Raw genomic sequence first — 21,472 nt, forward strand, 5'->3', positions numbered from 1 at the left:
GACCCAAATTGGGAGATGGGCGTCTTTCTCCCGTGGGTGCCCACATCGATATAATCGAAAGCCGATTTTGGGCGTCTTCAACTGCAATCTGTCGCAGAAACGGGCAAAGTTGATGGGGGCGTGTCGGAGGCGTGGTGAAGGCGGGACTGGGGCGTGTTTATCGGCCGAGGAGAGATGGGCGCCCTCGGCCGATAATCGAAAAAAGAAAGGCATTTTTAGCGCGAATTTGGGTCACTTTTTTTGGACCCTTTTCACAAACAAGTCCCAAAAAAGTGCCCTAAATGACCAGATGACCACCGGAGGGAATCGGGGATGACCACCCCTGACTCCCCCAGTGGTCACTAACCCCCTCCCACCAAAAAAAAACAACTTTAAAAACTTTTTTCCAGCCTGTATGCCAGCCTCAAATGCCATACCCAGCTCCATCACAGCAGTATGCAGGTCCCTGGAGCAGTTGTTAGTAGGTGCAGTGGACATCAGCCAGGTGGACCCAGGCCCATCCCCCCTACCTGTTACACTTGTGGTGGTAAATGGGAGCGCTCCAAACCGCCCCCCAAACCCACTGTACCCACATCTAGGTGCCCCCCTTCAGCCATAAGTGCTATGGTAATGGTGTAGAGTTGTGGGCAGTGGGTTTTGGGGGGGGGATTTGGGGGGCTCAGCACCCCAGGGAAGGGAGCTATGGACTTGGGAGGTATTTTAAATTTTTTTTTAATTGTTACAAGTGCCCCCTAGGGTGCCCGGTTGGTGTCCTGGCATGTGAGGGGGACCAGTGCACTACGAACCCTGGCCCCTCCCATGACCAAATGCCTTGGATTTGTTCGTTTTTGAGCTGGGCGCTTTCGGTTTCCATTATCGCTGAAAAACGATACCGCCCAGCTCAAATCCGCCCAAATGCGATGCATTTGCCCGGCACAAACCATATTATCGAAAAAAAAGATGAACGCCCATTTTTTTTCGAAAATACGGTCTGTCCCACCCCTTCACGTACTCGTTCTCGGAGATAGATGCCCATGGAGATGGGCGTTCGCGTTCGATTATGCCCCTCCCAGTCTCGTAAGGTCCTCTTGTAATTTTTCACAATCCTCCCGTGATTTAACGACTTTGAGTAACTTTGTGTCTTATATTCCACATATTTCTTAAAAGATTCTAAGCGGATTACAAAAGAGAAAAACCTCAACAATAAAGGGAATTACAAAGTATAATTAACACTCTACCAATTAAACAGATCAGTTTAAGTTCGGATACAAATATGCCTTAAGTAATTTCCAAAAAAGGGAATAAGGTAATTCTCTAATCTGCCTTTAAAGACACAGCCTGGCCCCTTGAAAAGGAAAAGACAATTCAACCTGCCTTTTATTTCTAACACCTTTGAATGAAGGGAAATTAAGCTTCATTTTATGGATCTCATGCATAGTAGACTGATTATTAGGAAGATTTAAAATCCTAGTGACTCCTTCAGAGTTTAACCCATGAAATGATTTAAAAATCAAACATGCAATTTTAAAAACTATCCAAAGGCGTATAAGAGGCTTGGGGAGTAGCCCAGCTGTGACCTTCCCCACCTGCCTCAAAATTTATTTCTGCCACCGCCCACCTCCTGCAGAGCCCTTCCTCAGCTCCCCGACAGAACTCCTTTCTGTTCCTGCCATGGCTGCCCAGCGTTTACGCTTCTTCCCCCACATAATTTCCTCCACACCCCCTTTCGCCTAGTTGAGCCAATGAGCATATGCTACACGGACTGACGAAGACAGCCAATAGACGGGCAGGCATTCTTTATTTGAGCTGGGCGGGGCCAGGCTTGAGCAGTGTCTCTATTCGTTGCTGTGCCCTTTACATACACAAACACACACACTTCTTCCTTTGGCAGTTGCTGAGCGTGGAGTTCCTGCTGCTCTTGTTGACCGGGTAAGAGCTCAAGGAGGAGTTGTGTAGGCGGAGGAGGAGGCTGTCTGGCACCTTTTTATTTTAAGTTGCAGCGACGGCTCACCTCCAGCCTTTCCCTTCTCACTCAGTATCCTGCCCTCATGGAAACAGGAAATACCTCATCAGAGGAAGGCGGGGCACTGAGTTGGAAGGGAAAGGCTGGAGGTGAGCCGTCGCTGCAACTTAAAAAGGTTTCAACGCTGGGCAGCCGTGGCAGGAATGGAAAGGAAGGCTGTCGGGAAGCTAAGGGTGGGCAGGTGGGGCTGGGTTGGACCTCAAACTCTGGGGCTGAAAAGGGGGACTGGGGCAAGTCATGACATGGGTGGGAGGGGAGGACAGGGGACAAAGGAGAATCATTGGACATGGATGGGAGGGGAGGGCAGGGGGCAAGGGAGAATCATTGGACATGGATGGGCGGGAGGGCAGGGGAGAGAGGAGAAATCACTGGACATGGAGGGGAGGACGGTGAGAGGAGAATCATTGGACATAGATGGGAGGGGAGGACATGGGAGTGAAGAGAAATCGCTGGACATGGAGGGGAGGATAGGGGAGATAGGAGAATTGCTGGATATGGATGGATGGAGGGGGCAGGGGAGAGAGGAGATTTGCTAGATATGGATTGATGGAAGAGAGGGCAGGGGAGAGAGGAGAGTTGCTGGACATGGATGGAGGGGAGGACGGGGGAGAGGGGAGTTGCTGGACATGGATGGATGGAGGGGAGTGAAGACAGGAAGGAGATGCACATGGATGGAGGGAATGGAAGAGAGGAGAAATCTGGACATGGATGGAGTAGATGGCAGGGAAGAGAGGAGAAATGTTGGACAGGGATGGAGGGAAGGAAAGACAAAGGAACAAGATGCACATGGATGGAGGGGAGGGGAGTGAGGAGAAATGCTGGACATGGATGGAGGGGAGGAAAGACAGAAGAAGTAGATGCACATGGATGGAGGGGAGGGGAGTGAGGAGAAATGCTGAATATGGATGTAGGGGAAACTGATGAATTTAAGGGCTGGATCGGAACTTTGAGGGCAGATGCTGAAACTGGAGATAGAATAGGGACAGGGCTACAAATGGTAGACAGGATGCATAAGGACACAGGAGGATGGTGGACATGGTGAGAGAAAAAATATCAAATGGAAAGAAGACACTGCATAAAACAGAAGACACTGGAACCAAAGTGAATAGAAAAACTAAATGCTCAGACAACAAAGGTAGAAAAAAAGTATTTTATTCAGGATTTATTAGTTGCAATATGCCAGCTTTTGGAAATGTGCATCTGTGATATTTTGCATTTAAGTTTTAATTTCTCTAGTATTGCTGCATGCCGAGTCTGACTTCTTGAGGTAACTTTCCAGTTCAGTATTTTGCCTTCGTATCTTTTGATTTCTAGTTCCTTGTGTTATATCTGTTGTATCATGTGTTTTTTATGTGTGATCAAGGTACAGTATTCTGCTAGCGTGTAGTATTTGCAGCCCTTTTTGTTTTTTTGTTTTTTTCACTAGGTTGTGTATTGGTGTTTTAGAGCCTGGTGTAATTACAGTGCTGCCTTTCCACGCATAAGGTTGTAGCTCGTCCTGTCCTTGGAATTAGTGCTGTTATGAGTTGGTAAGGTTTTGAGTATGTTTTCCACAAGTTTGTGTATAGTGTTTTGCAGTGGAGAGATTGTGTGTTGGCCTTACTGAGGTGACATCAACACTTTAAATTAATTTTAGTTTGTCATAACATCAGACATGGTTTTAGAATATTTTGGAAGATCTGATGTTGAATTGTTCCATAGATGTGTATTTGATTTAGTGTTGGTAAGTACTTGAAACTCTGAAAGCAGTAGCTTCAACACCTTTTTATCCACATTTTACAAAGCTTTTGAAATTGGCACTTACTGTTCCTATTGGCACAGCTACCTGTGGCCATGAGATGTGTACTAAACTGGCTGAGATCCACAATGGATCAGGAAAGACTGACAGCTTTATGTTTACTGAACATTGAAAGTGATCTTGTTGGAGATATTAACCTTGAGCAGATCATTGACACCTATGATGCGAAGTCTAGTCGCCGGATGTTACTTCACTAAATGGCACTGTTTAATAATTGATAACATTTTTGAATAGTATACATTGGTTAATATATGCTTTGAGCAACCACTTTAAAAGGTATTAATTGTAACTATTTTACTTTTACTTTTTTTTCTGTGTGTTGTCAGACAATTATGGATGTAAGCACCACCCCTGGTACCACCCCTAACCCTGCCCCCTTTAGCCTCCCCAAACAGTTGGGCCACCGACCGCCTATGAAACTATCCATGAGTTAACTGGGAGCCAATGCAAGGAATCCAGTAGGGGAGGAGCCCTTTCAAATTTATTCTGTAGGAGCTGGAGCTTTCTTTGCAACTTTAAAGATACTGAACAATATATGGAGTTACAATAATCTAATTGCGGAAGACATATTGATTGGGCTATAACTCTGAGAGTTTTCTTACTCAAAGAAGACCTAATAGCTCTAAGCTGACATAATTTTAAGAACATTTTCTTTACAAGGTTATTGTAATGGAACTTAAAAATGTGTGAGATAAACACTAAGGAATCCTGATCAGAAGGAATGGATCTACAGAAGATTAGTGAAGATTCGGAGGCAACACCGGTAATTGGGAAACAAAGCTAGTGTTGGGCAGATCTGTGCCCTAAAAATGGCAAGGACAAATCAAGGTCAGGTTTACATATAAAGTATCACATACAATGAGTTAATCTTGTTGGGCAGACTGGATGGACCGTACAGGTCTTTATCTGCCACCATCTACAATGTTATCTGAGATTCATACGTTAATATTGCCACTAACTGCCTAGGCTCTGCCCAAGCTCCATCCCTGGACCACTCTTAATCTAGTTAGGGAATGACTGGTTATCAGATATTCAGGCACACTACCTGGTTAAGCTCTGCTAGATATCAGCTGCCAGCCAGCTCAGCGTTGTTTAACTGAGCCTCTCCTGCCCAGTTAAACCCTCCTGAATATCAACCTCTTTGCTTTTAGTTAGGGAGCAAGAAAAATCTAGAACAGTGACACTACTTGTTTGCAGCATGTTTGCACGCATGATGGCATAGCAGAGTGTGACTGCACCTATTTGCAGATAAATTGCATCCCCCTCTGTGTGTGTGACTCTGTCATGGTTTTGTGGTGCTTGTGTAAATGATAGTACAGTAGAGTCTTGATTATCTGTCGTAAATGACACCGGCCTGTTGTCGGCTAAGTGAAAAGTTGGAGAATATGGAAAACCATGTTCACTTTAAAAATATTTACAATTATTATAGATGATTAATATTGAGATTATTGTTTTTCCCAGAGTTCCGGGTATGACTCCTAAAGTTTTCCTCAGAAATATTTCCTCAAATTATTACTTTAAAAAGAGTGAAGCCTGTGAAAACTGGGATTACTTTAATCAGTGGGATTTGAATTAGAGACTGAAGTATATGTATTGTTAAATAACTTCTGGTTTTTAAAAGAGAAAGAATGTAATCAGATGAATTATTTCTAACTAATATTGGACAATAAGTATGTTTTTCAATGAAATGATTTGACTGTACACCGTATTGGCCTTGAAGAAGCCAACCAGATGATCAATGTGGAATAATGAATTAGACGAGTAATATCTGGGGACAATCAGGTTAATACCACGGTTTTTTTTTTCTGTTTACTGTTTAATTGATCTTATCTTGTTTCACTCTCCCTATTTAGTGGTCTAAGGAAGAGAATAGAATTACCTGACTGAAATAATTCCTACATATTACTTTCTCTGTATTTCCAGCAAGTTGTTTTATCGCTTGTAAAAATTTAAATGGTTATAAATAAAAAATTAAAAATATATATTTCCAACGTAACCCTGTAGGTTAGAATATGTTTTTAAATAAAAATAGCTGATCAACTAGATCAGGTCCGGGTGGTCTGGACAAGCAGTGACATTGCTGCGGCTGAAAATAGCAGGAAGGTCCGTTAGTCCGAATCTGGGCAGGATCAGGGCCCAAGAGGCTCGTGGTTGACGGTTGCTGCGGGTGCTGAAGTACCGCTGTAAATCAGCCCATCTCTGTTCAGGCCCAACTCCTGATCTCCTCAGCGCATGCACAGGAAAACTGCACATGCACAACAGAAACCCCAAGCAAGCCCAGGCGCGGTCTCCTGCCTGGGCTCAGACCACTGGACCTTCCTGCTACCACGGCAATGTCAGTGCCAGTCCTGCCCAGGCTTGGACCACTGGATCTTCCTACTACTGTGGCAACTTTCAGCCACAGCAGGGTCACTGCCAGTCCTGCTTCCTGAGCCACACCACCCAGACCCAATCCTGTTGCCCAGGTTTAAAAACATATTCTAACCTACAGGGTTACACTAACTCTAATCAGTAGTGAGAAACAAAATAAAAGAAAAAAATGTACAGCAGTCAGTTTGAGCACAAATACAGAGCAGTGACATCACCGGGGGGGGGGGGGGGGGGGGTCTGTCAGAAATGCTGGTTGGTTGTATTATTGAAGGTCGGATAATCGAGACTGTATTGTAATTATGTACAAACCATGTGTGAGCCTGCCTGTGCCTGTGGAGGAGGAGCTGCTCCTTTATGACGACCAGAAAGCAGCTGACCATTGGAGCAAAAGCAGTTTCCTAAGAGGACTGGAATGAAAGGCAGATATCATGTTTGATATGTTTGAAATTCTGTGCTTACAACTGATGAATGTGTCTGTGTCTGTCTGGTTTTTGTCTGCCCCTATGCAAGAATATGTAGCTGAGTACTGACATCTTTAAATATGTTTTTCCCTGCCCTTGTTTGTGTTCTTTTTTTAATATCTGATTTGAAAACAAGTAGCACAATGTTCTTCTCATGCTACTTTTTAAACTTATAAGGCTATAAGTGGGAGCCTCTTTTTAGGTGTCTTGATGCCGCATGGTAACAGCCTGTTGTGTAACAGCATCTGGGCACCCAGATTCCATGATATGATATTACATGGGGACCAATATTCAGACCGTGGGAGGGAGCCTGGCTAACTCTCATAGTTGGTAGTCAGCCCAGATATTCACTGCCAGCCCATTTCCGGTGACCGGCATTGAATATCCGGTTTATTTTTAGCTGGTTTAAAGTTAACTGGCTACGTTGATATTCAAAGATAGCCGATTAACTTTAAACCAACTAAAGATATACCATCTATTTAAGTGGCCCAATGTGGCCGCTTACAATACCCGGATATGAATTGAATATTTGGAGATAGCCGGCTATATCTCTTGATATAGCCGGTTATCTCCTTGGCGCTACCCTGGAATATTCAGCGGGGGATAACCAGCTATTCCCTGCTGAATATTGCCAGATAGTCAGTTAAGTGCTGTTTAACTGGCCAGGTGCCATTCCTAGCCAATTAACTGGTTTTGAATATTATGGGGATAGTTTTTATAGCCCGCCAACTCCTGGAATAATTGTTCAAAGCGGGTTACAATTATTAAAAACAATAAAATATAATTAGCAGTAAGATTTTTGAAATAGGTAAGTCTTCAAACTCTTACAAAAAGACACATTTGTGGGCATTGTTTTAAGAGAAACATGTAAAGAACACCATAACTTGACTGCCAGATAGGGAAAGGATAGTTGTAGAGATTTTTTTATATCTAATACCCAGCAGCAATGGAAAATAAAGAAGTCGGGAAGTTCCTGATCTAGAAGAAAAAGATAACGGAAAAGCAAACAGCTTTACTAAATATTCTGGGCAAAAAACTTCAAATATTTTATAAATCCAGCAAGCCAACTTGAAAGATATTTGAACAGTTATAGGGAGCCAGTGCAGGGTCATGAAACATGGGGTTATATGATCTCTTTTTTTCCAAAGATCAATTTAGCTGCAGTGTTTTGTAGAACCTGCAGCCTGGAAAGTAAAATAGCGGACAAAAAACAGTATAAACTATTGCAATAGTCTAGATAAGACAGAATCAATGACTGAACCAAACCAGCAAAATGCTTTTCTGACAAGTAGAGAGGTGTGGTAGCTGTGTTAGTCCACTCTTAAGGGTTATCAATAGAAATCAAACAAAATAAAACATGGAAAAGAAAACAAGATGATACCTTTTTTATTGGACATAACTTAATACATTTCTTGATTAGCTTTCGAAAGGTTTCCCTTCTTCGTCAGATCAGAAATAAGCAAATGTGTTAGCAGATAGTATTTATAAGAGAAACATCAAAGCATTACTTTGACAGTCTGACAGAGTGGGAGGGTGGGGGTATGCATGGGGACATCAAAGCATTTCATTGATATTCTAACAGGATGGGTGTTGGTAGGTGAGAGGAGGGTAATAAACAGAGAAATACAGCTTTATGGTTTATAATGGGTTAGAAAACCCAGATCCTTATTAAGTCCTGTTTGTTGGGTGTCACAATATTCAATCATTCTTATTTCAAAGGTCTTACATTCCTGTATTGTTTTAAAATTAACTTTCAGTATTCTTACTGTGAAATCACTGGTGCAGTGTTCTGGTCTTGTAAAGTGTTGGCCCACAGGGGTGGGGGCTTGACTGGCACCGGCTATTTTCATGTGATGTCTGTGCAGATTGAATCTTGTCTTAAGCATCTGGCCTGTTTCTCCAATATAGCATCCTTCGTTACATTTTTTACACTGAATGATATATACCACATTGGAAGATGAGCATGTAAAATAGTCCTTTATGTTGAATATTTTTCCTTTGTGAATGACTGTGGGGTCTTGTGAAATGTTTTGGCATAGTTTGCAGCTGGCTGTGTTACAGGGAAACGTGCCCTTTTCTTTTTTCGTCTGTGTTGGAAGTTTACTTCTGATCAGCTTGTGTTTTAAATTTGGTGGCTGTCGGAAGGCCAGCACTGGTGGGGATGGGAATATCTCTTTTAGTAATTCATCTTCCTGGAGTACTGGCTGTAGGTCTCTTATGTGTGTGCGTTTGTGTGTGTGTATGTGTTTGTGTGTGTTTGTGTGTGTGTATGTGTTTGTGTGTATGTGTATGTGTTTGTGTGTGTGTGTATGTGTGTGTGTGTGTGTGTGTGTGTAGGGGGGTTGCGGGTGGCTTTTGTGGTCGTGTGGTTGGGGAGTTTGCCAGCAGTCTGTAGCGATTCCTAGGCAGGGGGAGGAGTACGGAAACACTCCCCCTGCCTGGGTCGTTGTTTGTTGGAGGGGGTTGCCAGTTGGTAGGGGTGCCTTTATGGATCCCTTTACTCTCTGTGTTCCGCCCTCGAGGGCGGGGCAGACAGACATGGTGAGTTGGATGGCTTCACCACCATGAACTTACGAACTGTTTAGGGATTTTGCAGATGGCTTCAGCAGGTTGTCTTCAGAATGTTGAGGTAGCGTTTTATGTACAGATGGGGCGTGGCTGAGGGCGGGTCTATGAGTGAAGGTGACTGGTCCTAGCCTATGAAGACTACAGGATTTTTGTGCTTCTCTGCCTTGGAGTGAGCTTCTCTGCCTTGGAGTGAGCTTCAGAATGTTCAAGGTGGGATTTATTAATATAGATCTGCTAACACATTTGCTTATTTCTGATCTGACGAAGAAGGGAAACCTTCGAAAGCTAATCAAGAAATGTATTAAGTTATGTCCAATAAAAAAGGTATCATCTTATTTTCTTTTCCATGTTTTATTTTGTTTGATTTCTATTGATAACCTTTTTTTACAATAAAGCACAGACAGTTAACTCATAACGTTTAAAAAAAAAAACTGACTGCCACAGAATTAATCTGAGGGACTAAAGGTAATAAAGTGTCCAAATAAACACCCACAACTTTGGAGACCTTTTTTTACCTCAAGAGTCAGTACATTTGATAATGAAAGTTTAGAAGGAATGGGCATTTCAGTTCAATTCAACCATAATAATTTTGTCTTATTTTTATTGAGTTTAAACCCTGTTGGCATCGCTCAACTTTTCAATTCTTTGAGTAATGCAATTGAGTAATGCAAGGAAGAATAGAAGTGGTATTAATAAAATATAAATTATATAAAATAAAATTTATAGAATACTAGTGTAGCCTGATATTGGTGAGCCTTAAATTTATCTACCTGCAATTACACAGCCATAGACCTGGTGTAACTGAGGTTACTTAAATGCGGCAGAGACACGTGTAACTTACAGTATTCTGTAAGTTGCACGGTTAAGTGGGAGACACGCCTATGTTCCATCTATTTGTATGTCATTTACATGCTATGCTACTAACATGTGCCATTACAGAATAGTGCTTAGCCACCCTGCTTGCAATAACCAGGTCCAACCAAAATCAGTGCTCCACTGGTATGCCTGGCTGGGATCTGCAAGTTCCGCTAGCCGAAGACCTCTTACCTGCAAAAGGAACACTTATACCCTATGTAGCTGGCAGCAGTGTTTTCGAGCCACTGCCACCCCACCCTTCGCACGTGCTCAGTTTGCGCACATGCGTGGAGGCTAGTCATGTCAGTGGCTTGGGGACACTACCGCCAGCTGCATAGGGTGTAAGTGTTCCTTCTGTCAGGAGGAGGTCTTCGGCTGATGGGGCTTGTGATTCCCTGCCAACTTGGGTATTTCTTTTGGTTTTGGGGGGGTGTGAGATGGGCAAGGAGGGAGGGGAAGAGATAAAGTTTTGCCCACACCCTCTTTGGGCTTGGTCCCACCCTAAATTGGCAGTCTGGCTATGCCACTGGCACTAATATACATAAGTGTTAGTATTTTATACATTTACACGTGCAAGAGACATGTAAATACAGGTGCCCAGTTATAGAATTGGCCTTCACATAATTAAAATTTGAGACAAAACTATTTTCTTTTAATTTATGTAACCTTGCAGCTCTTTGGTGGAAGACAGCCTGAATATCACAGTGCTGGGGGTTCATGCAGCTCAAATCAGTGCCCGGCTTACCATGGAAGGACGAATCCAGGACGCTCAAAAAGAGATCCTTGCGCAGAAAGCATTCATTCAGAAGATTGTGTGAGTAGAGTTCTGTTTTCCAGGCACATGTGAAGCAGGGCCAAACCTAAAATGCTGCAGTCTTTTGGGGATGGACGAATGACTGAAATGTAAGTGTGGGCTGGAGTCAGGTAATGTGCCACTGTCATTCTAACATCCCAGGTTTGTGGGAGGAGGGTAAAAGGACTGGCGATCAGAGTGGAGAGAAAGAGGAATGCAGACACTAATATACTTGGGTTTGGATACTCACTATTCTACATCTGAGCACAAGATATCTTATGTAAAGGTGCAGTGCTAGTTCTATCTCCAAAAGTGCTTAAGATCTAAGGCCCTTAAATACTAACCTGCAGTAAAATTGTGGAACTGAAGAATTCACTAACTCTTATTTGGCAGTCTGACCCCTAATGGAATTACTGTGATATTAGGATATAGGAAAAAGGAGCAGTTCCCTACGAGCAAAAATATGTCACATGGAAAAAAGTAGGGAAAGACCAATTCGATTCCAACTTAAAAATTTAATGCAATTTAAAATAATTCATGACAATAAAATAGTAAGTTAATAGGTCCAGACATGCAGAATACCATAAAAATAAGTATGTGTAACATAAAACTAAGTCTGTAGATCCAGAGTGAACACAGATCTGTGTTTCAGGTATTAAAGCCTTCCTCAGGAGTCTCAAGATCTAGCCAAGTTGGTGTTAAATTCATGTGTAGGCAAAACATTTTTTCAATGAGTGTGCATGTGTGAAGAATGCACACTGAGAGACAATACTGTTGGCACTGCAAAGATCAGACTAGCTGGGAAGTCCTTTTTAAAATAACTCCCAGTTGTCAGCCTGTGCTTGCAGTTCCTGTGACTGGAGGGTAATAATCTCCTGTGGGTTTAGCAAAGGGCTGCCAGCTGCAAGCTCTGACAATCTTCAGTGAGTCTCATTGGTTCACATTCACACAACCAAACTTTAGTTTTTGGTTTCTGTTTTGGCGTTGGCTGAAACCAGGTGATGCGTTTCAGATTCAGTTTTGGTTTCAGCCCAAAGTGTTGGACAGTTTCAGTAGTAGTTTTGATTTCAGCTGAAACTGAAAAAGCAGATTTGGTCAGCCTCTAGTTATAGAACCAGCTCCTACTGCCCAGGGGCGTAGCCAGACAGCAGATTTTGGGTGGGCCTAGTCAAGAAGTGGGTGGGCACCAAGTGTTCTCCTCCCCCCCCCCCCCCCCCCCCAATGCGATGAGGCCAGTATCAGCAGCTTAGGAAGTTTAGACTGCTGAAGTGGAGAGAAGTGTTTTCAGCACCATCAGGGGGAGGTCTTCAGCTGGTGTAGCTTGGGATCCCCACTAGCTAGCACTAAATATGTGCTGCTGTTGGGTGGGCCTGAGCCCTAAGTGGATGGGCCCCGGCCCACCCAGGCCCACCTGTGGCTACGCCACTGCTACTGCCTGCCCTCATGACACTGTTATAGTTATAGAACTGCCCCCATACCTAATGATTCTATATATGGTGCCAAAAGTTGGGATGTGCACTCAAATAAATTGGATAATAAGCTTTGAACCATCAACAATTGGGTGTTAACAACCAATTCTTGATGTTAATTGGCACTCATTAAAATTTGTGTGCACACCTGTGTGCATGCTAGTCTATAAGGCATGGCACTTAACTCCTATGGCGCGTATCTCAAAAGGAGGTGTAGCCATGGGCGTGTCCAGAGCCACCAAGAGGGGATGGCGGGGGGGCAAGATTCCATGGACCTGGCCTCTAAGGGGGAGGGGGCCCGGCACCAGCAAGCTTTTGAGGAAGCAGACCATTCTTCCTGCCTGCCTTTGTATCGCTCCTTGATGCATCCACACCTTGAGTATTGCATTCAGTTCTGGTCACCGCATCTCAAAAAAGATATAGCGGAATTAGAAAAGGTTCAAAGAAGAGTGACTAAAATGATAAAGGGGATGGAACTCCTCTTGTATGAGGAAAGGCTAAAGAGGTTAGGGCCCTTCAGATTGGAAAAGAGACGGCTGAAGGGAGATGTGATTGAGGTCTACAAAATCCTGAGTGGTGTAGAATGAGTAGAAATAAATCGATTTTTTTACTCGTTCCAAAAGTACAAAGACTAGGGGATAATCGAGGAAGTTACATGGAAATACTTTTAAAACACATAGGAGGAAATATTTTTTCACTCAACTGATAGCTAAGCTCTGGAACTCTTTGCCAGAGGAGGTGGTAATAGCGCTTAGTGTATCTGGGCTTAAAAAATGTTTGGACAAATTCCTGAAGGAAAAGTCCATAGTCTGTTATTGAGACAGACATGGGAAGCAACTGCTTGCCCTGGGATTTGTAGTATGGAGTGTTACCACGATTTGGGTTTCTGCCATATGCTTGTGACCTGGCTTGGCCACTGTTTGGAAAACAGGATACTGGGCTAGGTGGACCATTGATCTGACCCAGTATGACTCTGCTTCCTGGTCTGACTCTCTTCTGATCCTGTGTGCCAGGACCCAGGTGATTGTGCTAATGCAATAACCATGGTCCTGGTCCACAGGAGCAGGAGATGACAGACCGAGGGAGGAGCAGACACAGGAAGATAAGGGGACGGGAGTGGCAGCCCGAGTGAGGACAGCATGGTGGCGGCCAAGGTTGGGGGGGTGGTCCTGCCCTGGGCCTGGCTGTGTCACTCAGTGACCCTGGGCATGTCAAGGGTGTTCTATAAAGCTGCACATGTAATTACAGAACATTGCCTAACCACACCTAACTTGGGTGCCAGCATTTACACCAGGTTTTAGAAGGCGTAAGTCTGGTGCTCAAACGTTAGGTGCGAGATCCATATTAAACTCTATTCTACATAAGATGAGTATTCTTTATTGAATAGCACTTAGCGCCAAATTTTTCAGTTTCTAAGTTTCAGCGCTGTTTATTTAATTCCCTCTATAGTGTCTAGAAACCTGTCTCTTTTGTTTATCAGCAGCTGAATATGTACTTTGCATTCCTGATGCACTTTACATTTCCAGGAAAGTTCAAGCTTATTATTCTGAAAAAGAAAGCAGTGCTCCCAGTCTGTTTTAGTTGGCCCAGACTACAAAGTCTTAAGCTCTGTGGCTTTGACCACACATTAGAAATACAATTACGTTATGAAAGGATTGGTTTTGCCAGCCTACAGAAGAGGATAGTCTTTTGTACAGATCCTTGGAATCTGCATGAACACTCGTTTATTCTAACACAAGGAAGAGGGGGAGCACCAGGGTTGTGGGGTAAATCCATTCTTTATGAGAATTTAACGCAAATTACATTGCAGCAGGCAGTGTGTGTGGTTCCTTGCAAAGTAAGGGGGCTTGTAGGGGTATGTGGGAACTGGAGTTAATTTCAGTAATGCGATAAACAGGACATTTCCAAATAGCAACACAGACTCCTCGAAACCATCACTGCTCACATTCTGTGACCATGCTGCCAAATGAAATAAGCCAGTGAAGGCTTTTCCTCTCACCTGGGAGTAATATGTCCTCCTCACCAATGAAACTTTCAGAAAGATGAATTAGAGCTCTGTTCCCTGCAGCCAGTCCTGTACCATGCTTGGGTGTGCCTGTTGTTTCATTCTTATGGTCCTTTAGCAGGACAGACTTTTTTCCTTCAGATTGAAAGTGGATTGTAAACTCCAGTGTCTGCAGTCAAGGAAAAAATTATCAACAGACAGGAACCTGTCTTAATATTTTGTCACTTGTAGACTGTGGTTTGTACATCATTAGAACTGCTTAGGAAAGAAGTCTGAATGATCTCACCATCACGTATTTATTTATTTTAATTTTCTACATGCCGCCTGTGAGCTGTTAAAGCAGTATACATTCAGGTACAGAAGTATAGTTCTGTCCCCTAAGGTTCGCAATCCAAATTTGTACTCAAGGTAATAGAGGGTTAAGATCACAAGTTGCAATGGGATTTGAACTGGGCTCCCTTAGATCTGAGCCTGCTTGTTTCTTAAGAAGTCATGTTGGTGCCATATGGAAAGACAAGAAACAGACTTGAGTCTGAATCTCTGGAGTGCAAACACAACTAGCTTGCATCATTAGACTTTAAAGAACTCTTCTGTCTTCTTTGGAAGCAATTGCAGTAGACTGTACAGATGTTTCCTAAAAATGCAGTGCAAATACATGGACATTTACAGCAATCCAGTTATTTACAGCCTGTCAGCGGGAATGTGAATTATTATGATTATGATTATTGTTATTATTCCACCTACAACTAGGTAGATCACATCATATATATACATAATTTAAGCAAGGAAAAGCAACGAAGGAGCCAAACAACACAAGTCAGGATGTCACTTTCGTGCCATTGGTGACAGAGATGCCATTCAGGCTCATCAGTTTCTCCACTGTTTTCAGTGATATATCCAGAGTCTTTTTGGGTAATAAGTCTTGAGTACTTCTTATTAGGACCCCTGAAGAAGGCAATTGCTTTGCCAAAACACTGCAGTGTTGGGTCATTTTTATTTAGAAGTATCTATGTACGCCACTTTTTGTGCACTTTTTGGAATATTATATATACAATTTGGATATTGAAGACTCCTTGTTAATAAATTGAGCCATTTTATGACATCCTGACTTTGGTATTTGGCTTCTTCAATTACTTGTCCTTGCTTGTTTTGTTTACGGGAGGATTTATATTTAAAATAAAACAAAAATAACCAAAACAATAGAACACAAGATAAACAAAAACAATACTCTTGCTGAAAAACAAAATTCAGAATACTTAAATCATCATCCTATATTTGCAAATGCTTTAGAAAATAGTATACACTTCTATAATTTCCTAAATACAGCTACATCTGTAGTTGTCCTGATGTGTACAGTCACCTGATTCCACAAAAGTGTACCAGCAATTAAAAGCAACCTTTTATGAGTTTCTTCTAAGTTAATTTTTCTCAAAGGTGGAGTAGGTTAAGTGACAAACACCTTTCTGAGCTCAGCTGTTGACTGGGTGAATATATCTTGAGAACAGTAGAAAGATACAATGCTCATTCCTTTTTTAAAGCCTTATGAATGTGTAGTAATATTTTACTGTTTGTTAATTATTGATTGGCAACCAATGATATTCATAAAGAACAGGAGTAGTAGACTGAAAATGTGAACAGCCTGAAATCAAACGAGCAGCAGCATTCTGAATAGTCTGCAAAGATTTTATATTTGAAACTGGTTTTAGAAAACAACATAGTATGGAAAGTTTATTATTGTCTTTAATTTCTCACGTGACAAGACAGCTGAGGTTTGACAAGCAGGTTATATTGTTACAATTTGATATATCAGCTACCTTTGATTCTGTCAATCACTTTCTTCTGCATAAATTGAATGTTAGGCTTTGCACTGTCTCTATATAATTGATTTTTAAAATTTCTAACTAATAGAACCTATAGAGTGAAAAAACCCAAAAAGAATGTTCTCCCTTGTGGTCATCACCATGCGGGGTTCCCCAAGGCTTTACAATTTCACTGACCTTATTTAATATTTGTATGAGCTCTCTGAGTCAAATTAAACTAGAATCTGATGAAGTCTTATTTTCTTTGGCAGACAATATCAGGGTGATTCTGATATAAATCAAATTGCAATAATCTAATTGCATCAGGATCAAGCTTTGCACTCAAAGGCAATTAAATTATTGCAATTTGATTTATATCAGAATCACCCAGATATTGCAGAAGAAAAACTACTGCAAAATACAGCAGCCAGACTAAGTTTTAGATTAAAGAAATTTAACCATGTTTCACCAGCATTTATGAAATTATACTGGTCATCAGTCACAGTGTAGATTATTTTTTACATTTCTTGTTTCATTTTAAAAATTAACAGTGATTCTTCTGCTCTGCTGAGAGATTTACTATCAACTTTTTCTTATAAAAATTGTTTCAGTCTAAAGATGAGTTAATCTTGAGTTTTCCTTCTTGCAGGAGAATTTGGTACAAGAAGATCTTTGAGTGTTCTTTTTCTTATCAGTCTGTTTTATGTTGGCATATGATTCCTTTATGCATCAAGAAATTAACTACTTAACATATTATTTCAAAAACACTTGAAATCATTCTTATTTCAGAAATATCTGAAGCACTGATGTAAGATATTTTATAATTATATTACAAGATGATCTGATGTGGATATATTTCCACTCCTTGTTTAACCGCATAGAACCAGTTAATAGGATTAGCGGGTTAGAAGAGCTATGTAAACTGACAATCCTAACTATAATGAATTACAATAATCTAATCTACTCAAAACAAGAGATTGTACAACAGACTAAAATCATCTGATGAAATACAATCTTTCAGTCTATTTAACATATGTAACTTAAAAATAGAAATTCTTAATTACATTACATATTTGTTCCATGAAAGACAGTTGGGAATCTAAAACCACTCCTAAACTCCAAGGATATGAAGACAGAACTCACTGCAGATGTCCCAGGAAATGTCAGCATGATTAATACATTTCTGCAAACAAGCAAAGGAGAGGGAGTCCAAAGTACAGAAAACATAGATGCATGCAAAAAGCATGATGAGCCTCCAAGGTTGGGTTATTGAATAACCGAACAAGGTGGATGTTTCGGCATACGCCTGCGTTGGGAGTCATGAATATAATGATCAGGATCTTAGTCCTTGTTCCTTCAATGATCAACAAATGATACATACACAATTACAATAATCCTATGGTGGGATATTGCATTCAATTAGAGGTATCAAACTAACATTTAATTATTGAAGCAATGCTCAGCAACTAGGATTGAAAAATGGGATAAAAGGATATATTTGATTCTGGGGAATTGCATTAACCTGCATTGTATAAGATTTAAGGACATGTGCTCAGAATATAAGGACCAGATTTTTACCAATAATGTTTATTTACGATATAGGTAATGCAATAATGTTAGAAGGCAGTTTTTAGGGATTTTACACAAGGGAAATGTGCCACAAGATAAATATTGTTAGAAAGTCTGAATTATTAATTAGGCTGGATTAATAGTAACTCACTTTGAGGCTTAAATTACTTTTTCTGCTGCTGGCTGTTGTGGTGAAGGAGCTCTTGGATGGTCTTTGATTGAGGTTCAGATGAATTCTTTCTGTTTCTGATTGGAGTGGTGAAAGAGGTCCTTGCTGGAAAAGAAATCTTTTAGGCAGATTTCTGGAGAATGGACCCTGGCTTGTCCCAGGGAGATTCAGTGAAGGTCCAGAGAGGTGTAGATTGTCTAGTGGGCAGGGTCCAGGGAGAAGAGAAGAGAGGGGGCAAACTGTGTTCCAGGTTTTATAATCTCTTGTTGAGCCAATAGTCTGAAGTCAGGTGGGTTGTATTGATCCAATGAAAACACGGGGATAGCTGAAAACTAGTTCTATCTAGTTTTTGAGATGGAGCATGCTAGCTGGTCACATGTTTAAATTACATCACCCAGAGATACTTGACAAGATTAGGAGGGTTATTGTCTGTGAGTCTCAGGCTGATGGGCTTGTCTTTTGCTATCCAATTTTTTTGATTGCTGTCAATATGCAGACTCTGTTCTTTGGAGATGTAGTGATTGACTTTTAGTGTCCACCCAGTTAATTCTATAGTTACAAGCTATCAGTGGACTTCAGGGCCAGTTTTTGCTCGTTGCCATCTATCTATCTATCTATCTATCTATCTATCTATCTATCTATCTATCTATCTATCTATCTATCTATCTATCTAATACCATCAAAATCAATAACTCTGAAAATTAACTCATATCATGCTATCATGCTACAGGATTACTGTAATTGTGTCTGTAACCATTTCTTGATCATTGAAGGAACAAGATCCTGATTATTATATTCATAACTCCTGACATTTGACGAAACATGACCCGTGTTGGGTTCTTCAATAAACCTTTGACACTACCCAGTCTTGGAGGCTCATTGTGCTTTTTGCATGCATAATACATTTCTGTAACATTTTCAGTCTAATTAATCACCAGATCATACAATAACTAGCTATTCATCAACCTCTCCCAGAAGCAATATATTAAAATAGGGTTAATAACATCATAATATATTTAAACTGAATAGCGTTCATTTACTAGTGATATCATATTGACATAAATGTAACAAATTTCTGGAAAGTCATATTTTGTAGAACAATTTTGATGTCATTTATGTGATCAGCATCCAAACATTTACAAGAAACATCCAATTTCATTATGAAAACAAAAATCATGTTGTTCAATGTAATATGTAAACAGGAGAGGTGATATATCACATGTATAACTCACACAAATACAAAGAAGTCACTGGGCTTAAAGAAACTGTTAGAAGCTTTTTCTACGGTTGACTCAGATGATTGCTGAGCTGAAGTTACATAAGTACATAAGTAGTGCCATACTGGGAAAGACCAAAGGTCCATCTAGCCCAGCATCCTGTCACCGACAGTGGCCAATCCAGGTCAAGGGCACCTGGCACGCTCCCCAAACGTAAAAACATTCCAGACAAGTTATACCTAAAAATGCGGAATTTTTCCAAGTCCATTTAATAGCGGTCTATGGACTTGTCCTTTAGGAATCTATCTAACCCCTTTTTAAACTCCGTCAAGCTAACCGCCCGTACCACGTTCTCCGGCAACGAATTCCAGAGTCTAATTACACGTTGGGTGAAGAAAAATTTTCTCTGATTCGTTTTAAATTTACCACACTGTAGCTTCAACTCATGCCCTCTAGTCCTAGTATTTTTGGATAGCGTGAACAGTCGCTTCACATCCACCCGATCCATTCCACTCATTATTTTATACACTTCTATCATATCTCCCCTCAGCCGTCTCTTCTCCAAGCTGAAAAGCCCTAGCCTTCTCAGCCTCTCTTCATAGGAAAGTCGTCCCATCTCCACTATCATTTTCGTCGCCCTTCGCTGTACCTTTTCCAATTCTACTATATCTTTTTTGAGATACGGAGACCAGTACTGAACACAATACTCCAGGTGCGGTCGCACCATGGAGCGATACAACGGCATTATAACATCCGCACACCTGGACTCCATACCCTTCCTAATAACACCCAACATTCTATTCGCTTTCCTAGCCGCAGCAGCACACTGAGCAGAAGGTTTCAGCGTATCATCGACGACGACACCCAGATCCCTTTCTTGATCCGTAACTCCTAACGTGGAACCTTGCAAGACGTAGCTATAATTCGGGTTCCTCTTACCCACATGCATCACTTTGCACTTGTCAACATTGAACTTCATCTGCCACTTGCACGCCCATTCTCCCAGTCTCGCAAGGTCCTCCTGTAATTGTTCACATTCCTCCTGCGACTTGACGACCCTGAATAATTTTGTGTCATCGGCGAATTTAATTACCTCACTAGTTATTCCCATCTCTAGGTCATTTATAAATACATTAAAAAGCAACGGACCCAGCACAGACCCCTGCGGGACCCCACTAACTACCCTCCTCCACTGAGAATACTGGCCACGCAATCCTACTCTCTGCTTCCTATCTTTCAACCAGTTCTTAATCCATAATAATACCCTACCTCCGATTCCATGACTCTGCAATTTCTGCAAGTTCTCCACCTTACAGGCAATCCAATCCTAAAAGATGAAAGAATGTTCATTTTTCTAGTTTCATGTTACCCAGTTGACTGCTAATTTCCATAATCCACTTGTGTTTTGACAACTCTGAATAATTTGGGGTCATCTGCAAATTTGCTCAAATCCCTCATTATTCCATGTTAAAAACCACTGATCCCAATACATATTCCTGAAGCACTCTACTATTCACCTTTCTCTATTGAGAACATTTTTGCCCATGTACCTTACTCTCTGTTTTCTATTTTAGATGACTTATTTGCAATCTCCTTGAGAAAATTCCAGCATTTTGTGTAGAAATGACATCTACTTGCCAATGGCAATTTTAGAAAGGACTCAGTTTCATGTGGAAGTCCATAATGCATAGAGTTTGCAAGTGGGCATGCAGTGGGTATGGTTTGGGCATGGCCTTGATGGGTAAAAAAATCCACACATGTATTTCCCATTTCATAAAGGGAATAGACATCTGGAACCTAACATATTCATGTCAAGAATTACAACTGCTTCCTGGCATGTTTAACAAGTGCTCATTTCAGCCAGAGTATTTTTTATTTATAGCATTTATACCCCGCTCTTTCCGCTTGATAGCAGGCTCAGTGCAGCTTATAAGCTATGGTGCAGATACATAGAGATAACACAAAGTGTGGTATAAGATATGGTACAGAGTGTTACATAGATACACAACGTATGATACAGGGTATCAAGAGATGTTTTAAGTTAAGCGAGTAGAACAAAGGGGGGAGATGTGGGGGAGAGGATTGGAGTATGGGTAGTGTTGGTGGTGTGGAATTAAGTTCGAGATTTAAGTTGGGTTGTTTGGGTAGGGTTGTTTGAAGAGGTAAGTCTTCAGCAGCTTTCGGAAGGGTAGGTGTTCGTTGGTTGTTCGGATGCGTCGTGGTATTGCATTCCAGAGTTGGCTGCCTATAACGGAGAAGTTGGATGCATAATAGGTTTTGTATTTGAGGCCTTTGCAGTTGGGAAGATGAAGATTGAGATATGTTCTGAAAGATTTGGACCCATTTCTGGTTGGGAGGTTGATCGTTGGTCATGTAACTTGGGGATTCGCCATGGAA

General features: G+C 41.4%; 1 protein-coding gene across 1 annotated transcript in view; it reads left to right on the plus strand.

Moving 5' to 3' along the window:
* Positions 1-21,472, plus strand: part of LOC115468950 (circularly permutated Ras protein 1-like) — a 182,280-nt gene that overhangs the window by 118,077 nt on the left and 42,731 nt on the right. Inside the window, 1 exon segment of the mRNA XM_030201133.1 lies at positions 10,728-10,868. Coding sequence (XP_030056993.1) covers positions 10,728-10,868 — 141 coding nt within the window.

This window comes from Microcaecilia unicolor, chromosome 4 (genome assembly GCF_901765095.1).
Source record: "Microcaecilia unicolor chromosome 4, aMicUni1.1, whole genome shotgun sequence".
In the NCBI taxonomy this organism is placed as follows: domain Eukaryota; kingdom Metazoa; phylum Chordata; class Amphibia; order Gymnophiona; family Siphonopidae; genus Microcaecilia; species Microcaecilia unicolor.